Source organism: Sceloporus occidentalis, unplaced genomic scaffold (genome assembly GCF_023333645.1).
Source record: "Sceloporus occidentalis isolate IW3139 unplaced genomic scaffold, rSceOcc1.0.p SCAF_107, whole genome shotgun sequence".
Lineage (NCBI taxonomy): Eukaryota > Metazoa > Chordata > Lepidosauria > Squamata > Phrynosomatidae > Sceloporus > Sceloporus occidentalis.
In genome coordinates, this window is record NW_028317087.1 from 708,367 (window position 1) to 730,874 (window position 22,508).

At 42.8% G+C, this 22,508-nt stretch overlaps 1 protein-coding gene across 1 annotated transcript in view; it reads left to right on the forward strand.

Moving 5' to 3' along the window:
* The window catches only part of LOC149283236 (E3 ubiquitin-protein ligase LNX-like), a 71,609-nt gene that overhangs the window by 34,137 nt on the left and 14,964 nt on the right, over nt 1-22,508 (forward strand). The window contains exons 6-7 of the mRNA XM_089497777.1: nt 14,894-15,028; nt 21,808-21,985. Coding sequence (XP_089353903.1) covers nt 14,894-15,028; nt 21,808-21,985 — 313 coding nt within the window. The remainder of the gene's footprint in view (nt 1-14,893; nt 15,029-21,807; nt 21,986-22,508) is intronic.

A 22,508-nucleotide genomic window follows, 5' to 3' on the forward strand; every position in this document is an offset into this window, starting at 1 on the left:
TCTAAGCACACCAGCCCGGCCTGCCTAACCTGCCCCTACAGTGCCTATCCTACTGCGCACCGATAGAGACTTTTATTCACGCCTGACTAGTACGCTATACTGTAACGTCTTCTGCCCTTAAACTAATAACTGACTGCATATATTTAATGGCCATTCCATGCACCGTCATGCAGCCCCTACACCAATTCTTAGTTCTTTGAAACATATTCCTAAATTAAAAAAGATAATTCTTGGCTGGGCTTCCACGTTCTCTAGCAAGAGCCCTGACGTTACACTGCTCCCGATACCCTTAGTACAAAGTTTAGCTCAATCCCCTTTGGGGATTTATTTACTTTAAATATTCCTTTTTAGTATTTTGCCTGGGCTGGGCTCATACATCAACAAATAATAAAGAACTACTATGATGTGCAAAGCTACCGCACTTTGATTATTATGGGCACAGATATTCCGTCCAAATATATAGTCAATGCATGCGGAAATAAAATGTTATTATACTTGTCTTTTATTTGGAGCGCCACCAACTGCTACAGAGACACAAATATTGTTTTATTCAACACATCCTGTTTTTATTTCCATTTTCAACTGTTCATTTCAGCACAACGATCCCAATTAAACAAGTTAACGTTATCTACCCCCTGGTAGGAAGCCAATTTGCAAACAAAATACATGCATGGCCTGCTAACGAGAACTAAAATAAAAGCAATATGTAGAAATGTACTTTACAAACTTAGTTTTTTTTTTTAAAGAAAGGTTTCATTAAAAGCTGATTCTAACAAAAATAAACTGTGGTTAAAAACAGCAAGCGCATTATTATGTATGGGTTATCTTCGCTATTAGGCACATGGCTGAGAAAAGCCACACGGTGAATATTCACAGGTGGAAAAAATCTAGATGAAGGCTGCACTTGTAAGCACAGCCTTCCGAATATAAAGCTATGGAAGACAATGTGCAAAAATATTAAATGTATCTCTCATGTGTCACAAAGTCACATACAAATATTAATAAAGCCCTTTTACTAACCCCCTCTCTAACCACAAGTTTGGGAGGCATGTTAAAATTTATATATATTTTGAAGCTAAACGATTTTCAGTGTACTGGGATATATATATAATATATAGGCACTATATGACCGAAAGTATGAGGACACTCCTCGTAATTATTGAGTTTAGGCGTCTCACCCACACCCATTGCTAACAAGTGTAAACAATCAAGAACATGGGCAGCCATCTCCATAGACAAACATTAGCAGTAGAATGGATGGTACTGAAGAGCTCTCTGACTTTATATGTAGTATCATAAGATGCCACCTTTGCCAAAAGTCAGTTTGCAAAATTTCTGCCCTGCTAGATCTTCCCCGGTCAACTGTATGTAACGGCCGGGAATGGTCAGGATCAGTAACTGAGGATCCACAGTGCAGAACCCAGACACGAACCAGAACAGGCGTCTGGGACACGGGTATAGCAGTCCACAAACTAAGCCGAGGTCAAGGATTGGAGAAGTCAGGATAGCTGTGAGACGTAGCTGAGGTCAAAACCAGAACAAACAGGATAACTGAGAAGCACGAGCAGAGCCCAGAGAACAAGCAATGAATCTCTTTGACAGGCAGCCAGTGGACAGCTAAGGAGCCCTAAAATAGGCCCCAGGCAGATAACCCCGCCCCAAGCCAAGTGCACAAATAGATGGAGAAATGGCCTGCACATGCGTATACTGCCACAGGAGTAAATGGTCGGCTATCATTGGAGTGGCCTGCGCATGCGCAAGGTCCGACGGCATCTGCGGGAGGTTGCTGCAGCCGTAGCCATAGGTAAGGTGGTTACACCATCCCCCGCCACAAGGGCGCGCTCCGAGCGCCCAGGACCAGGCTTAGCAGGCCAACGTAAGTGAAAGTCACGGATCCTAGCCGGAGCGTGGATATTGGAAACGGGTTCCCAAGACCTCTCCTCTGGCCCGTAACCCATCCAGTCCACCAGATATTGTAGTTGGCCCTTCCGAACGCGAGAATCTAGAATTCGACGCACCTCATACTCCTCCTGGCTCTGGAGCGCCACGGGCTTGGGGGCTCAAAATGGTTCTGAGAATCTATTGGCGACCGCAGGTTTGAGCTGGGATACATGAAACGAATCAGATATCTTCATGGTGATGGGTAGGTCCAGCTTGTAAGACACGTCATTGATCCTGGACCGAACCGTGTAGGGCCCAATGTATTTGGGACCCAAAGTCCTGGAATTCTGACGCAGGCGAAGATTCTTGGTGGAAAGCCAGACTTTATCGCCAGGCCGAAGAGACGGAGCTGGAGAGCAATGCAGATCAGCTGCCCTCTGTTGTTTCCGTTTGGCAGCAGCGAGAAGCTGTCACGTAGATTGCCATCTTTGAACAATGTCTCGTGCCGAAGAGTCAGCCGCAGGTAAGTTGGACGGCGTCAGAGCAGAGGGCCAGATATAAGGATTAAACCCGTATGCCACAAAGAACGGAGAGTTCTTTAGAGATTCGTGGAACGAATTATTATAGGAGAACTCCGCCAAATGCAGCAAGTGGGACCAATCGGAGTGATCTTCGGATACGTAGGAGCGGAGGTAGTGCTTGAGGACTTGGTTGGTCCTCTCGGTCTGACCATTGGATTGCGGATGATGTGCAGATGAGAGGTGTATAGCTATGCCGAGATGTTTGCACAGGATCTTCCAAAAACGAGAGACGAATTGAGGACCGCGGTCCGAGATGATTCGTTGCGGCACACCGTGGAGGCGAACAATATCCCGCAGAAAAATGGTGGAGAGTTCTTTGGCAGAGGGTAACTTGGGTAAAGCGGTAAAGTGAGCCATCTTGGAGAATAAGTCGACCACCACTAAGATTGTAGTGTTACCGTCGGATCTTGGCAGGTCTGTGATAAAGTCCATTGCTATGTGGCTCCACGGTCTATTGGGAACAGGCAGGGGACACAGCAACCCGGACTTTTTGGAACGTGGGATTTTGTGGCGGGCGCAGACCAAACAAGCCTGAATGAAGTCTTTAACGTCCTTGTGCATGCCGGGCCACCAATAAGTCCGTTGCAGGAGGAACAGGGTGTTGCGGATACCACGATGTCCTGCGACGGGAGAAGCGTGGAACTGAGCGAGTAAAGGTCTGATGAACCGAGGCTGGACGAACAGGCGTTGACTAGGTACTCGAAGGGACATGGGTCGTGGGTATTGAGAACCGGCGATCAGTCGGGTTAGATCGGCGTTGATGGTCCCTATGATGAGATCTCTGGGGATGATAGGTTCGTTGGTGGTTCCAACATTGGAGTCCTCAAACTGCCGGGAGAGGGCGTCTGCTTTTACATTCTTTGACCCAGGACGATACGTGATTCTGAAGTTAAAGCGGGTAAAGAATAATGCCCACCGAGCTTGTCTTGGGTTGAGGCGTTTAGCATTCTCGAGGTACATGAGGTTCTTATGGTCGGTGTAGACCACAATAGGAGTTTCTGAACCCTCCAAGAGGTGACGCCACTCTTCGAATGCCAATTTGATGGCTAACAACTCTCTGTTACCAATGTCATAATTACGCTCTGCGGGAGTAAAACGTCTGGAAAAATAGGCGCAGGGATGAATCTTATTGGAAGATGGATGTCTCTGTGACAGCACAGCCCCTACGCCCAATTCAGAAGCATCCACTTCTAAGATAAATGGTTTGGTCGGATCCGGACGCTTCAGGATAGGTGCAGATGCAAAAGCGGCTTTGAGACATCGGAAAGCTGCAAGGGCTTCCGGAGACCAAGTCCGAGGATCTGAGCCTTTCTTAGTTAGGGCGGTGATGGGTGCAATGATGTGAGAGAAATTTCTAATAAATCGTCTGTAGTAGTTGGCGAAACCAACAAAGCGCTGGATCCCCTTTAGATCAGTAGGAAGGGGCCATTGAGTCACAGCGGCCAGCTTATTGGGATCCATCTCCAGATGACCCTCAGAGATGATATAGCCCAAAAAGGAGGTACGTGATCGCTCAAATTCGCATTTCTCTGCCTTGGCGAATAAGTTGTTCTCCCTGAGCCGTTGGAGCACTGATCGGACCTGTGCACGGTGGTCCTGCAGAGTCTTGGAATAGATCAAAATGTCGTCGAGATAAACGATTACATGAGACAGCAGCATATCACGAAATATGTCATTAACAAAACTCTGGAATACGGCAGGTGCATTGCATAACCCAAATGGCATCACGAGGTACTCATAGTGACCATACCGGGTATTGAATGCAGTCATCCATTCGTCTCCCTGGCGAATCCGGATTAAATTGTAGGCCCCGCGGAGATCTAGTTTAGTGAAAATGGTTGCATCCTTGAGTTGGTCGTACAATTCAGTGATCAGGGGTATAGGATATTTGTTCTTTATGGTAATGCTATTCAACCCCCTATAATCGATGCACGGACGGAGGGAGCCGTCTTTCTTCTTAACAAAGAAGAATCCTGCGCCAGCTGGAGAGCTAGATGACCGGATGAAGCCCTTCTGGAGATTCTCCTCAATGTATTGAGCAAGAGCGCGGTTCTCTGGTTCGGACAAGGGATACGTTCTTCCAGAGGGTGGTGAAGTACCAGGCAGAAGTTGGATGGCACAGTCATACGGACGGTGTGGAGGTAACCTCTCCGCCCTCTGTTTAGAAAAGACATCTAGGAAGTCATGATATTGCAGGGGAACGAGTAGTCGGGGATTGATTCCAGGAGTTTCGAGCACAGTGTTGGCCGCGCGGTAACTTCGGAGGCAAGAGGTTTGGCAGGAGGCACTCCACGCAGATATCTGTCTAGCTTCCCAATCTATCCTAGGATTATGGAGCGACAGCCAAGGTAGCCCTAGGATTAACGGAATGTGGGGACTGTGAAGGACGTTGAGAGAGATGGACTCTTCGTGGAGAACACCAATGGTCATCAGAATTCGGATGGTAGAATGGGACACCACTCCAGAACCGAGGGGGGAGCCATCCAATGCAGAAATCGGAATAGAGCGGATGCAAGGAATCAGCGGAATGCCCATGTTCTTGGCCCAGATGGAGTCTATGAAATTTCCAGCAGCCCCTGAGTCTATGAAGGCTTGCGTGACCACCCGTTGGCCTGACCACTGGAGAGTGGCAGGAACTAAAAATCTATTCTGGACAGGGGGTGTAATGGTAAAGATGCTCAGTGGACAACCTCCAAACGCCGCTAAGCTTAGGCGTTTCTGCTTCTGAGGGCAGGAGATGACTCTGTGGCCCTTCCGGCCACAATACATACATAGTCCCAGAATCCTACGGCGTCTTTTCTCCTCCTCGGACAGATGTAGAATAGGGCAAATGTCCATGGGTTCCTCTGCAGAGGCTGTCGCGCTGACAGATGGAGGAGGTGTGCACACAAAAGGATGGAATGGACGAGGTTTTCCACCCCGTTCTCTCTCCAATTTACGCTCTTGTCCTCGGGCATCCAGTTTGAGACAAAGGGCTATAAGATCCTCTAAGTCCTCGGGAATGTCTCGATAGGTCAGAGCATCCTTCAAGTGGTTATTAAGTCCCTTGCGAAATGCTGCTCTCAATGCCTCATTATTCCATTTTGTTTCATATGCTAAGGTACGGAATTCTACAGCATACTGAGCAACAGTTCTTTTACCTTGCTGCAAGTCCATCATATACGTCTCTGCATTGTCGCGGCGTCCTGGAGCATCAAAAACAGCCCGAAAGGCTACAATAAAGGAATCAGCGTTATCCAATAATGGAGAATGCTGCTCCATGAGTGGTGAGGCCCAGGCCAGAGCCTCCCCTCTTAATAGATTGATGATGAAGGCAACCTTGGTAGCATGTGAGGAGAAGGTTTGAGGCTGGGTCCTGAAATGCAGCTGGCACTGGTTGAGGAACCCCCTACATTCAAGCGGATTACCAGAGAACTTGTCCGGCATGGGCATCTTGGGGGGCTTGACCGGAGAGCTTGTAGCGGAGGAACCCTCTGCGGCAGAGGCCAGGACTGGAGCAGGAGCAGCTGGAGAGGAGAGAGCCTGAAGAAGATCAGTCATAGTGTCCAGCTTCTGTTCCAGGGCAAGGAGGTGAGACGCATGGGAAGCCAAGATCTGGTTGTGCTGTTCATGTCGAGATGAAAAACGACTAAGGTCCGCGGGATCCATAAGGGCCTGTCAAAACTGTAACGGCCGGGAATGGTCAGGATCAGTAACTGAGGATCCACAGTGCAGAACCCAGACACGAACCAGAACAGGCGTCTGGGACACGGGTATAGCAGTCCACAAACGAAGCCGAGGTCAAGGATTGGAGAAGTCAGGATAGCTGTGAAACGTAGCCGAGGTCAAAACCAGAACAAACAGGATAACTGAGAAGCACGAGCAGAGCCCAGAGAACAAGCAATGAATCTCTTTGACAGGCAGCCAGTGGACAGCTAAGGAGCCCTAAAATAGGCCCCAGGCAGATAACCCCGCCCCAAGCCAAGTGCACAAATAGATGGAGAAATGGCCTGCACATGCGTATACTGCCACAGGAGTAAATGGTCGGCTATCATTGGAGTGGCCTGCGCATGCGCAAGGTCCGACGGCATCTGCGGGAGGTTGCCGTAGCCATAGGTAAGGTGGTTACACTGTAAAAGTAACTGGAAGGATCTAGGAGTAACCACAGCTTAGCCACGAAGCTGTAGACCATGCATTTACAGAAGGGGCTACTGAGTGCGTGTAGAGCATTAAAATCAACCGGCCCTTTGTAGCACGAATCACTTAATCAATGGATGATTGTTAATGGAATATCTTCATAAGCATACAGACTCCATTTATCACTCCCATCACTCCTGTGTTCGAATGGCACGTTGTGTTCGCCAATCGAAGTTTAAGCATGAAAGGCTAATTGATCATTAGAAATCCATTTTGCAATTATGTTACAGCTAAAAATGTCCTTGTTTTCCATGAAAACAGCTAAATGACCCCAAGCTTTTGAATGGTAGTATATATATATACCTTTTCATTGTTATACAGGCATCCAGAATTCAGGTGCTTCATGATATCGACCTTCACATGTCTTTCACAATGCAGTGAGTACTGTAGGTATCCTCAAAAGATCTATATGGTGAAGCTCAATGACTTATGAAAAGCTGCTGTAGCCCACAGGTCTTAGGGGCCTAAAGGCTTCTTGGTGCCATTGATGACAGTGGCCGCTAATGACCTTTGTAATTAAAAGGCAAGTACATATCATATAATTTATTAACAAATCATAACAACTGTTTTCTGCAAAATGTGGTCCTATTTTCTCCCTAATAATATAACCGGGTATAAGGCAATATTAATTAAATATATGCACAATGACATACTCATTCAGATATAAAACATGATTTATACATTGAGGGGTACTTCAATACACCTTGTAGGGGGCTGTACATGAAACATATCAGCTATAACCTCATTTATAAATGAAAAGTTTATAGGAGCGATAATATGAAACACGTTGTTGCTTTGGTACAAGGCATGTAGCAGATTTTTGGAGATACTTTGTCTTCGAGCTGTCGGCTTTCATCTCTTCTGCATTCACAAACATTAAGTTAAGCAGCCCTCTGCTCCAGACATCTAGCAGTCTAATAAACAACATGTCTGCTTGTCTGAGCATTAGCAGCTGCGCTCTGTTTGCATTGTTTACTGAACACAAAAAGTAAAACCATTTGTGATAATGGTTATCCTATAAAATGACGCAGTTCATAAAGAACTGTGGATCACATCTTCATTTAGATTCCTATAAGAATGCCCATAAACAATATAAAAATTTTCTTCCAAGTTTTTTTTGTTTTAGAGCACAGAAGTAATCATATGAAATACATGTCACAGTTCATGGCCTTTGAGTAGCTTTTGTATGGTTTTGAGGGTAAGGATTGTTTTTGTTTTACTTCCTGCTGCTGATTTGATAATTTTGAACATAATAATATGTGCATTTAGTTTGTATGTGGGAATGTTGCCCAGTCTTTCTTTACTTAAAGGGACACTCCAACCATCCTATGCACTTTATTTTAAATTGTTGTTTTTACCCTCTTACAAGTACATTGAGAGATTCAACAGAACCATTCCATGTATCTGCCTCCTTCCCCCAACTTCCTAGCTTGCAGATGGCGTGTATACCCACCGCCAGCCAGATCCAGCACTGGCACATGTGTGAGTTCCGGTAGTCTATCATGGAGCCCCACTAGTGAAGAATGCGTACTAATCTACTTTATGGGAAGTATGTATTCTTCAAAATGTTAAAAAATAATAAATCCTACTCACCTTTAGGAGAAGCTTCTCTGTGGTCTCATTTTTACTGCCAATCAGTGGCAGGACATTGTGCGCATTGAAATCAATGGGAGCACTTTTTGCACGTGTTCCCAATCTGTTAGCCAAACACGCTAAATTAGGATACTACATGTGGTTCAGCCTTATTAACCCAGCCAAACAGTCTTACTAATGAAAGCCTATAAAGGAACGGACTTCATTAGCATTGACATAAAGAATTTGCTCAGTGTGCTGTTTGAGCAGGGAAAGTCCCCAACAATATCACACAATACATCACAGCAATGGCAGCCTCCAGGAGCACTGTATTTTATGCTAAATGAGAAATTTTTCCCTGAGACTTTAAGCGTTGAGAACTACATATCAGTAATATAGCAGATAATGAAAAACTGGAGACCCAGAAAGAGGAGTATCTAGACAAAAGATGGTTATTATTAAGGAGGAGTGAACGAAACTAAGGAATACATAATTGTACCAAGCAGAAGAATACTCTTTTCCATTCAACATTGCCACTTACCATGAAAAGTATAATAATATAATATAGTATAATAATAGTTGTTAGAACTTTTGAGGCACGTGTAGTTGTTACTATGTTCTCTTTTAATTATAACATTACGGTACTTTTGCAATCATAACACAACCGGTTCGGGTTAATCCTGCTTCTGTAAACCTGTATATCCTGCTCACCAAGTCACTAGATTTGCATTGTTATATGTGATAGTTATGGGCTCCTGTTTTAATCCATATCTGCTCCAAATCAAATTAATTACATGCCCCTGTATAGCAGGCCATAGGGCCTAATACTTTAAACTAGCTTAATATGGTTCTGTTAAATAGCCTCATGATACATGTTACACATGGGTAGTCTTTTTGGGAAAGAACTACATAGGTAAGCAGTGACCTTTCCAAAGAAAGGCATGTAATGTATATAGGACATTTGGTGAAATGCCTGCCAAAAACCTCTTGCTGCCTACTCCTTTCTTTGAGTTTCAGTCTGTATAGAGGACTAGTAACATTGTCTCCATGAACACTTCTCCATAAAAAAGTTAAGATATCTCCAAGCCTGGTCCTCTGACTGAGTAATTGACAGGCTAACCATTATTTGTAGATCTACAATGTCCATGCAACGTATGAAATACCACTATAGGCTGCAGCTCATTGTGTATTAGGGAGAACAGTAATAATGCAGGAGGTTCTGAAGACCCCCAAGATGCCCGGTGGCACAAGCCTTTAAGGTTACGGTTGAGGAACAGATGATTAAGGCTAAAACAACAGAGAGAAAAGATATGGCAGAAGCAGAAACTGAATTTAAGCTCATAAAATATGGACGCTCTAAACTGAGATACCTCCAGCCAAAGCTTTAACATCAGAGAACCATCACATCACATTTTATTCCCATTTTGTCTCTAATTACCAGAAGGGAACAAATAGCAAACTGCAGATTGGAGTATGTCATGGGCTTGATCTGCTTTTTTGGGGAACATGTTATCACTTAAATAATAAAAAATAAATAAAAGGTAATATTGCTTTTTATCAGTAACATGTTTATCTATTTAAAATTCACAGGGCAGGCACTACTGCAAATCGCTGTATATTTATAACTTTAGTATAGTCCTTTGAAAATTAGGTTGAACAACATCCATGCATCTACTATGTTTTTGTATATGGTTTAATTACTGAATTGGTTAATACTGCCACGGAAAACATTTATAGATCAGCCTCATCTATTAAATTGACAGATAAGAAGTGTGACCGAAGCCTCCATCACTGGGACCACTGGAGAAGCCTGACTGCCAGCCTCCTCCCTATTGACTATGGGCCATGGGTTTGTAAAGACTTCTGTGGCTACCCCCAGCAGTATCATCTCATCACTGGCTGAGGGGATTATCTCCAGCAGACAGCCAGGATCTGCCACCAGGGATTGACCACCATTGTTTCAGTTTAATGTTATATAAATCAGTCTCCCCCCCCTATTGTATTGTTAATCCCGTTACTGCCCCTGTTGTCTCTGGGAGGCAGATTAAGGGGGCGGTTTGTGTCCCAGTATCTTGTTTTATGTTAATGTGTGTTTTGCTGGATATATCCAGTCCTGTGTGTGAGAAATAAATCAGTCTTCGTTTGGTTTTACCCTACACTGAGTCTCGGCTAGTGACTGGGGAACCGAAGAAAGTGTGTTGTCCCAGGCTAAGGGAGCACAAGACAGCGGAGGTAGTCGGTCGGACTAGCCAGCTCCGTGACATTGGTGGCAAGCGGCGGGATTGCTTCTTAGTCTGAGGGACACTTACTTTCTACCGGGATTAACCGACAGGACGGCAGACTTCGGTCGCCTTGACGAGGACATGGATGTGGTATCAGAATTCCAGTGGCTACTTTGGGTCATCCTCTCCTGCTACACCACTGCACTGCCTACAGAACAATACCAGAAACTGAGGCAAGTGGTTTGACGGTCAGTATGGCAGAGGGCTGTTATACGACGGGGTCAGTGTCTTCCAAGCTCCGAACAAAAGATTAGAGACCAGCGGGAACTACGGATGTCATTCCTGGGACAACAACCCCAGGAGCAATGGGTATCTGAATTGGACAAGCTGGTCCAACAGGAGGTAGAGCTGGAAGATCACTATAGGGCTCTGCAGTGGTATACAGAGCAAGCATATTGGGGAACTGTGAAAGAATGTTCTCCAGAGGGCTATGACTTCGGTGGCCTGGGATTATTATGGGATAGTCTTCAGGAGGATCCGGACTTCGGAAGTACAGCGGAGTGGCGGATTGAGGATATCCGGGATTTAAGGGAGTGGGACCTCCCAGATGCACTAGGACTTAAAGGTGATTTAGACTTTTTAATTATACAGGAGTGGGAACTGGAGAAGGCATATAAAAAACTGTTCGACCGCGTTCAACAGAATGCCCCAGTGTCCAGAGATTTTGTGGATGTTATTGAGTGGTCATCTGAAGATGTTGACTCAGGCGGGGTGGATGGGACTGCGGTCTCCACCCCTGAGTCACAGGGATACTGGGCAGCTAATCCAGATACGATACCAGAGCTATGTGACTTTACGCCACAACCGGATCCAGAGATTGTGGATCTAATTGGTTTTACATCTGAGGATGTTGGTCAGGGACAGCTTGCAATTGGCTTTCCTTCCCAGGGAAAGGAAGAAAGTTTTCTGGGGGTAGTGGATGGGACTGCGGTCTCCACTAGCACCCACCCAGCTGAAGAGCTGGCAACGGGGCAGAGCGCTGCTGGCTTCTGCCCCACACCTTCAATGGCTATAGGGATCCAGGGAGATGCGGCAGCCGGCCCATCTCCCCAACGGCAGCTCACATGTCCAGGAGCGGAGGAACCGGTCCTCCCTCCCCAGCGGCAAGCCGACCCACAAGATTCCCTAACCCCAGCTGAAGTGCTGGCAACCGGACAGAGCATCGCTGGCCTCTGCCCAGCACCTACCAAAGCTGCAGGAATTCAGGGAGATACAGCGGCCGACCCGCCTCACCAGCAGAAGCAGGGAGGTGGAACAGCCGGTCCATCTCCCCAGCGGCAGAACCTAATTCCGGGACTGGATCAACCTGACCTCCCTCCTCAACGGCAGCAGGAGCACCAGGGAGGGGATGCAGGAGGCATCCCTCCCCAGCGGTACCCAGGAGATGGCGCACCAGGCCCATCTCCCCAGCAGCAGCAGGAGCACCAATTTTGGGAGGGCATTGATGGGCCAAATAAACTGACTGACTACGGAGTCAACCTGTTTGGGGTCTCATCCTGTGTCAGTCCAATTCGAAGGGGGGAGAATTGTGACGGAAGCCTCCATCACTGGGACCACTGGAGAAGCCTAACTGCCAGCCTCCTCCCTATTGACTATGGGCCCTGGGTTTGTAAAGGCTTCTGTGGCTACCCCAGCAGTATCATCTCATCACTGGCTGAGGGGATTATCTCCAGCAGACAGCCAGGATCTGCCACCAGGGAGTGACCACCATTGTTTCAGTTTAATGTTATATAAATCAGTCTCCTCCCCCTATTGTATTGTTAATCCCGCTACTGCCCCTGTTGTCTCTGGGAGGCAGATTAAGGGGGCGGTTTGTGTCCCAATATCTTGTTTTATGTTAATGTGTGTTTTGCTGGATATATCCAGTCCTGTGTGTGAGAAATAAATCAGTCTTGGTTTGGTTTTACCCTACACTGAGTCTCGGCTAGAGACTGGGGAACCGAAGAAAGTGTGTTGTCCCAGGCTAAGGGAGCACAAGACAGCGGAGGTAGTCGGTCGGACTAGCCAGCTCCGTGACAAGAAGAATTTATTATAGGCTGTCAAATGGCAAGGTCCCAGCCAAGTTGCTTTGCATATAAATTAATATCATTTTATTTTACTTATTAATATAAATGTACTTGACTCAGAATGTAAAAGTTATCCACTTTCAAACTTCATACCTTAAGGCAGTGGGTTTATTCTTGAAATATTTAATTTCTGAAATTCAATAATACGGACTCTGGCTAGACTTGTTAACATGTTGTTTTGGGTTTAAAAACCTTACTCCCACTGCTACATAGTCCTCAGGGGACATCTTAAATTATGGGGCAAATGACTGGGAAAAAAATGCTTAGATATATAAACTTTCCTACGGGGCACTGCACCTTAAAGGCAGATACATAGCACAGACACAGAGTATCTTTGAAAGTGGCTGTTTGGCTGAACCTTTGGGATCACCGCTTGATAGATTACTTATGCCAAAGTGCATTAATGCATGAAAAACATACACACTATTCACATGAGGCTGCTTATTTTGTGTAAATCTCTAACTACTAGACTTGCTAGTTGTGTGTTGATAAAGTACCTATCCTGAAGCTGCTGCTGTTTCACAACAGATCTAGGCTGAGAAATTGATGGCTAGCATGAAACATCTGCTTACTGATGTTTGATAAGTTATTCTCCATGGGCCCACTGTGTGTACATTCCTATGAAAAAGTGAAACCAATAGAAAATAATCATTGGGAGGTCTACACTTATTAGTCAGAATGAATGAATCCTGAAATAAAACATTTTGTACTACTCTTTCCAACCAAGGGCAAATTTTCAACTAGAAGAAGACAGCTTAGTCTACAGCTAGTGGATCAAGTCTACAGCCCAACTTGTTCAGCTCGTAAGGACAAGAAAGTACAATGTTAGGATAAGTTTAAAATTAAGCCAAGCCGACTGAAATCCCATCTTCCGCTCTGTCTTTGAGCCCATTGCAGCACCCTGCTGTGTGTTTATAGAGGGCACATTTATCTTGACCCATGCATGGGCTCAGAGAGCCAGGCTCATAAGGACAGGAAAGGGAAAAATTAAGAAAAAAAATAAATATTAAACTGAGCTACCCCAAATCTCTTTTCTTTCCTTCTTTGAGCTTATTGTAGTGCACCCAAATCCTCAGTCCCCATTACCTCCCCTAATTCTCTCTTTTCTAGGGGCTGTTGGGTGTATATCATAGTGTTCCACAGCCTTAAAAGTTACAAGAATACATTGGTTTATAAATGTAACTTTATTCTTTTTCTAAATGCGTGAGTCTGTTACATGAGTAGGTCTTGGGTTCACTTAAAAAGCCATGTTTTCCTTGTCAAGCCTTTCACCACATCTCATTTTACTATTTGAAATGTATAGTGTCTACGATGGTCGTGATATATGTGGTTAAGCTTTATAGGGTGACCAGATGGCTCCTTTAACTGAAGATGCTTATAGAAAATATATATATCATCTTTGCATTAAAATCGATGCCATGTATCATGAATGTTTTGTATATCTCTCCACTAAATGTATCGGTTTGTCTTAGTCGGTCAATTCTTGTCTTGTCATATCCCTTCAATTTATGTATTGTATTAAGCGCTGCGTAAACTGTTGGCGCTATATAAATAAAAGATAATAATAATAATAATATAAGCATTGTTGGTTAATGGATCCCTGCTTAATAGAAAATAAATGCACTGATCAAAAAGGGCAAGCTTCTCCAAACGTACGCAGTGAGAACTGGTGGAAAAATGTAATATGGTGAATTCTCCCTGATCCTTTCACGCGGAAACGAATGTACACGGTAGGCCCGCAATGCATTGGTTTTGAAATGGGAGACAGATTCTTGAGGAACAGATGAGGAATATTATTGTTGGCAAAACGAATTAATATCTTGTTAATAAAATGTGCTATCCTTTTCCTAAAAGCAAGGATGCGCAACCTCTACCTCCCCAGCTGCTGTGGACTAAATCTCCCACAATTCTCTGCGTTCTCTTTCATAATGTTCAGGCAGTAAATTGGGATTGCAGTCTGGAATGACAGGGGTTGTGTATCCTCTCTTGATTATCGATTATTCTTTTTTTACACTTTCTCCTCCTTGCTTATTAACCTCTGGTGTGCTGGGTTTTTATGTATCAGAATGGAGGATGTATATACAGTGGTTTCCATTGTAGTGTCCCCCCAAAAAACTGATGTCGATCTGCTTTTCCTGTTACTTCTAATAAAGAGCACAGCTTTCTGTTAACCCCTTCTCTGCTGCACAGATAGAAAAAAATGGAGGCTTCCTTACTTTATGAGGGATTAAAGAAACCAACCTCAGGACTAAGACCTGACCTTTCTGAACTTGTAGGAAACTTGCTGTCTAGATGACTAAAGCAGCAGGATTTACATCTGTCTTTCATCACACAGGCCAGCCAGGAGGGGGTTTACTTTATTGTTTCCCGGCAGACCAGACATCACACCCCTGATATCTTGCAGGAGGCTGGGTGGCATAGCAACGGCAGCCCTCCGCCATGTTCAAATGAGAGAAACCATTTTAACAAGGTATTTTATTACTATTTATTGTAAAATGAGAGTGATGTTGGTGTGCTTGGTCTAATTCCCCACATATACTTTACATATACTTCGTATTTGCCGGCTTGGGTCTCAAAAATGGTCTTATTACCATAGCAACCAATGGAATGCTCCAACCAGGAAGGCCTTACCCATTTGTTGCTAGGGCCACAAACTTTCTCAGACTCTGAATCAGAATCACATTTTTATATATTGACTGCTTGTCAAAGGCATAGGCTAGAAACTTTCATTCAGAGAGGTGATTTTTAGTAAATGACCCAGTAAACATATTTAGTGGACACAGACTACCCCAATAATCCATGTTCCAACCTAACATACAACGGGTCTTCTCGAAAATACAGTCAATGGAGGGAGTAAAGGAAGGATTCAGCCAGGGGTAACGTGCTCTCCGGTGACTAACCAACGTTTGTGCTTTCTGCCTCTGCACCCTATTCCTTTGGACTGCTTTAATCTCACCTGTGAATTATTATGAAAATAACTTATCTGGTAGAATCGCTGGAATGCCTTAGGATGTTTGTTGACTTTGAAGATATCATCAAGGTCATGTTATTTGCCTCAAAAAGGGATAGGAAGTCTCTGGCACCAAAGCTAGCTAAGCATGGTTTTGTAATCCTCAGCAGTACCAGAGCTTGCCTAGACTGAGAGGTTCATCAATTCATCAGGCATTATATTTAATGATTGTATAGCTCAATGGATATTTTGTTATAGTTAGTATATACTCAATATTGGAAATATAGTATATTAAAATACAGCCTTGTAAAGCCTTCTTCATGGTTACAATAATAGCACATGCAGAAAAAAACTAATTTTGGGGGTTAATGTGAATTTAGATCTATTTGAAATATATTCTAAAAAATTGATGTATCTCCTCTAGGAAGACTTACCTCCTGGAAACATTATTTTACATTTTTGATTTTTTTAAAGTTCAGTGGCGCTTGATGCCAATGCTATATATACAGTATTTGATTACTTCCCTCTCTGTATTCTACTTACTCCTTACCTTTATATACTAAAAAGTGACTTTAAAAAAAAAGGCCAATCTAATTCAACATCATGATATCTCTATTGATTCAGATGAAGGTTAAAACAAACATTTAACCAGATATCAGTTTTTCCCAGAAGGAGAGGGGGTCTTCATAGTTCCATGGGCAAGCAATCAGAATAAACCATGGATTGACACCTTTTAAATAACTATGTGTACCTCTAAATATTCAAAGTACTTGCGGTCACTGCCTATAGTTGTACACTACAGAGCTTTACAGCCCTTACTGTCGATAATGTTGTTCTTTGTTTAATATGGGATTGTGGCTCCTCTAATCGCAATAAATGTGAAGGTTCACTCCATAGGAAAATGTTTTTGTATGTTGTAAAGAGATCATCCCGTAGGTGCCTCCTTTCTAGAATAAATAAATTCATTTTAGCCAAACTGTCTTTACTGCTAAAGTCTTTTTTGTGAATTGGTGGCCAAAATTGAACTGCATATTATAACCAATGCTTTGTGTAGATGCATAACCACATTTTGAAATCTCAAATTGAAAATACCCCTTTCAATTCATTTTAGTAATCTCTTATCTTTAGTAGCTGCTACTTAATTGCAGCATATGGTTACTAAGATTGGAGTATCCCCAAACCTTTTTAAATAGGTTTCCCAGTCTGACTCTATTTGGCTTATAATAATCATGTGTATTGGTACTACCCAAATTCATTACTTTACATTTATCAATATTGAACATCATCAACCATTTCACTGATCATTGACTCAATGAATGAAATTATTTTGAAACAAACGCTCATCATGAACTAAATTTACAACCTTACATATTTTCTTTTATATAATATATTACCCAACTAATACTATTTATAACAACTCATCCTTTAAGTAGTTATCAGTCGAGGCCAGTTTCTCATGAGGCACCATATTAAATGCCAAAGCAAAATCTAAATAACCTAAATTTACAGCCATACCCAGATCTAAATTTGTACTTCTTGTACTCATGTCAACACTCAGATTAATTCACTAAACTATTGGTTATATGTGTGTTAATATGAGATGAAATATTTATTGTCGACTTAGCTATGCACTAGGAAGGGCCTTTGCTGGTACGTTTCTCTTGTAAGTAGTAGTTAGCCCTATATAATTCATAATTGACTGCAGATTATGAAAAAAAATTGCCATAACTCACCTATAAATTATGGTTTCATGAGTAAGCCTTGGTAGTTTATGCCAGCTCAGGAACTGCTAAATAAATAATACTGAGTTCAGGAGCACTTATCCATGGCTTTTTGGCCACTCTCTAGTGAAGAAGGGCTGAGTTGACCCTGTGTAACTCATAGCTAAATAAGTTTAGGAAATCTTCCACATTCCATATCCATAATGCAGGGCCCACACCAACGTTCTTGCAGGAAAAAGTTCACTGGGGTTCACATTTAATGTATAACATTAGTCAGGGAGTCAGAATCTCCAACTCACCTACAAACTCCATCATGTACTCCATTAATGTTTTGCAATCTGTTGTACAGCACTCCAGCCTTCTAGCGACTCACAAAATATATTGAGTACAAGAGCTCTCTTGGAATAGAATATGTTGTTAACATATTTGGAACCTTGTAAGAAGCCGTTTGTGTTGCTTATGTTCTTAGTGGGACAAATTGTGTCAAGTATCTATTTTACGCCTTGGCTCTGTATAAGTGACCCAAACAGACTAGAATGACAGCCTTGTCTCCTGCAGCAAAATGTAATGTGTTATGATAACAGCTGTAAGAGGCTTAAGTTCTTTGCAGACTCTGGATTAAAGCATAGATCAAGGAGTTTGAGACCACATCCCAGCATCTGGTTCATACCATGGCGACTTCTTGTACAATCATTCGTTTTTCGATTTAAGATGATTGGTCATTCCTAAAACAAATGTGAGTGGGCAGTGTGGATTTGCACAGTGAGAACTAGCATGCACAGCTGGCTCACTTATCTAGCAGAGGAGGAAGACATGATTTTCCTCTCCTAATGACATGTTTAAAGAGCCATTCATTATACAAACATACATCTGGGCAAATTGTTGATAAAACATTACTTCCAGTATCTGTAAATATCCTATAGAAAAACATTAGTAAACAACAAGTAAAATAAATCAAGACTACAGTTTTGGCACACAAATTTGGGAAGGTTCAGACTGTTATTCAGTGTCTCTGTAAGTGACATAAATCTTAATAGAAAAATATTAGGTATATATATATATATATATATATATATATATATATATATATATATATATATATATATATACATGAGAGGTTGCCATGTATAATGGCCTGGCCCACTCCTGACTCAGGGTAGAGCCCACAGCCACCCCATAGGACTTATCTCCACAGCCACCGTCCTCTGTACTGATTGCTTAATAGCCACATCTGTCCCCATTTTTGTGAATGAGATGCTAGCCCCCCCCCGCCCCCGACTTGCCGCCAAGGCTAATCGGCCTAAGCCATTATACTGCACCAGTATTTCTTAATGTGTGTTAATGTTATTCACTTATTGTTAACATGCCTGTGGAATCTGCTGGCACTATATAAATAAATGTAATGTTATGCATGACGGGTGTCAGCCTTAATCACCTATCTGGACCTTATTCATGTCAATGGTATCAAACCCAGTGTAAAAGAATTGGACAACAATCCAAAACTTTATTTAATTTTCATAAATAGGGGTTTCATTGTCCCTTGGACAAAATTAGTGAATGAGTGATATGTATTGCCATGTCTCGTTTCAGGGCCGGCCCAAGACAAAATGCCGCCTGGGGCAAAGTTTAAAATGCCGCCCCCCCCCCATTATCTACCCTTCCTCTCCCTGCCGCCGCCCCATTATCTACCCTTCCTCTCCCTGCCGCCGCCCCATTATCTACCCTTCCTCTCCCCCCCCCGTACTTACCTTTCAGCAGTCCTGCGGTGAGTCTCCCTGCTCGGTCTCGGTGCTGGCTTGTAATGCTGAGCGCCGGAAATGGCGTCATCTTCCGACGCTCAACGTTACAAGCCGGCACCGAGACCGAGGGCTCGCAGAGACGAGAGAGAGGGACGCCGAGCGGGTACTGACAACTTGGTAAGCGAAAACCACTCGGCGCCCCTTTCTCTCTCTTCTCGGTTCAAAAAAAAAAAAAAAAAAGGGGCTTGGAGCGGCAAAGTGCCGTCTGGAGCGGTTGCCCCACTCGGCTCCATTGTCGGGCCGGCCCTGTCTCGTTTGTCATTCTTGCTGTGTTGTAAAAGTCAATATTTAGCAAACCCAACATTAATGGGAAAAATACAGGTCCAGAATGTAGAATATTTAGCACGGCTGCATGACGTATGTTTATTGGCAATATTATAGCAATCATTTCTTTCTTTCTAGGAATTGTACTTTTTTCTGTTGGGTATTGCTAATGTGAGACCTGATAGAGGCGATTGATAAAACTTGTCCTAAAAATGAAATTGTAATCCCAAAAAATTATTACCGCAATACTATTTTTGCATAGACAATATTTCACTATTTCCTGTTAAAGGTTACCATTTTAAAATAATTAGCTCCGAACCCTGGAGCATGAGATAGATATGACCGAGAGTGTAATTACTGCATTGAATTGTTATTATCCTTAAATAAATATTAAAGGTTTTGCTGAAATGTTCCTTATCATTTGGTCAGAATGAACTCTGCTTTACCCCACCGATACTCCTACAGGATTTCGCCTGTTGTAAGGCAAGGGTGCTATGTCATTTGTTTGAAAGATGGGGGTGGGGGATAGAACTTGAAAAAGGTTTTTGTTTTCCCCTTCTTTTGGAATTCTTTCTTTATTTCTTGTATGTGTGTGTGTTTTTTGTTCATGCATACAAAAACATCCTTGGGCTTCGTGTCTTAATATTTAGACACTTGCAATAACCATGTTGCTATACATAGACAAGTAAACAAGCACAGAGGAAGACATTTGTTTATTGCGCCGGCAACCTTGGTTCACCGGACATTCAAATTAAAAAGTAACGCAGCTGTTAAATGAGAACGTCTTTGCGTTCAATACCACGTATTATGTATCAGTCTTGCTAAACACATGTAGCATATTACCTATGTATGCATCTATACTATGTAACCATCAGTGCTATTAAATATTGAGCATCCCTGTAGGCCTCCTAGCCCCCTATGGTTTCTCATATGTCCAGAAGGGCATGTCTAGCGGTTATGTTTCGATCTGTGACCCCTACAGCCAGCTTTGTGAAAACACCACTAAATGACCCAAAACGGTGCACAAACCCACACCTATGTTCCAGCGTGCAATTTTATAACGCACAAGCACGTCAAGGGTGGACAACAAGTAAAACCATTTTAAGTATGCACAATTAGCACATAGTATACTGCAATACTGTAATATCCCAATATTGTGGCTATTTTGCCTTTTGTATACATTTATATGCCGGATATGTGCATTAATTATTCAGAACTGTGGGTCTATCTATGTCCATTTCATGTAGAAAAAGCCATCGCAGGATAAAATGTTCAGGCGCAGCTTAGCATGTCGGACCACAATTAAAATGTTATTAGACAATTGCATGACATGCTTCCATGCCTTCATCTGCGGCGTTACGACATTATATCACTAAATATATCTCCCACATAAAGAAAATGCAAACAGGCCAACACATATAGAGGAACCATTCCGCAAGTGTGCCTGCCATGTACGTATCACACAGATTGTAACGTAGTTTTATTTTATCTATGGAAGGAATATGGGTTTTTAAATAGGTCAGCTTCTATCTGTGGGGGATTTGTTTTCCGTCACCAACCAAGCACTTATAAAATCCTGGCTAACTGACGAGATGTACTTTTGTGTTGTGGATCTGATGGCTGCCTCACACATTTCTCTCGTAGTGATGCAGCTGCAGGGCTCGCTGGGCTTTCCAGCTCCGCTTCCTCTGCACACGCAGCTGTGGCCCTTGTGTGTGGGACACGTGTGCGCATTCTGAGCCTCATCTAAACATTTATCTTAGCATAAACATGACAAACAGGGTACATGCTGTATTCCATCTATCTATGTCACGGATTGAAAAGGTCAGTCTAGAAGGACAGTTGTCCAAAACTGCAGATAACATCAAGAACTTATAACCACCGAGAACTATATATATTACACACAAACTGCCTTTGACATATCAGTCCTTTGATACGGAACGCATTTACAACCTCAGATATCAAGCCCCAAGATTTACTATTAGGACCAATGCAGATTGGATATATAGATATGTCTGTATTGTTATGATTATTATTAATATTTACACAATGTTTTCTACTCAGTTTAAATCCTTTAGATTTTAAGGTCCTCCTCACCTGTATATATATATATATATATATATATATATATATATATATATATATGTAATTGTCGGTATAACGTATTGTACAGCATTTTAGTATATGTCGGTGCTATGTAAATCAAAAATGATTATATATGTTCATAAATGATAAATTGTTATTACTTCTTCTGTGATTATAAAATCACTAGGAGATATATAAGGTAAGGGGGCTCTGCATTGTGTATTCAGTGGCTGCATAATTTGTTTGGGGTCCTAATGCAAGAATATTTAGACCTACCTTTTCCCCACTTCTCCATCTTTTTTTTCACCCCCCTAGATTTTCCTTGTTTTCCCACCCCTCTTATCTTTTTCCTTCCCTCTCTGTAACTATATTTCGCACATTCTGTACCATATGTCATATTGCAACATATATATATTTTTGTCCCCGCCAGAACATTAATCGCTATACCATGTGTTATGAGAAGGTTGTGAGCATCGTGAAGGACCACACGGAGTCTTTAGGAATGACAGTGGCAGGAGGAGTATCCAATTGGGAATGGGACTTGCCTATTTTTGTTACAAGTGTTGACCCTGATGGAGTCATTGGAAGAGATGGAAGAATAAAAACAGGTCAATATATATATGAAACATGGTTCTGAATTATAACCTGGGAATAAATATATATGTGGTGAATTTAATTTTTTTGTTAAAAAAACAAGAAAATGTTATTTCCTTGAGTAATAAGGCTTTGCTTTAGATATGCATCTTTCTGGCTTTATTGTGAGAATGGAGCTAACGGTGATTGGTGTTTTATTTTTAATGTTAGAACATAATGTAGACTCCCCTATCATGTGGATGAAGCTCTGTTGTTGAAATAAGTTACATCACAAAAAAAAGAAAATACAAGAAACTTGTATTTAGAGCTTCGGTAGCCTCATCCTAGAGCCAGGCTGGAATCAAACGTAGTTTCCAGACCACAGGTAAAGTGGTTACATGGCTCCTCCAGGCATAATGAACCATCACGTTTGCCTCATGGCCCGTGCAGGCCTCTTTTCTAGCACAGGAAACCCTTAAGCCCGGGGGTTCCTTTTCCTGGTGACTCTGATGATGATAAATCACCTTGCAGCCAGTGGCAACTTTTGGGTTTCCGATT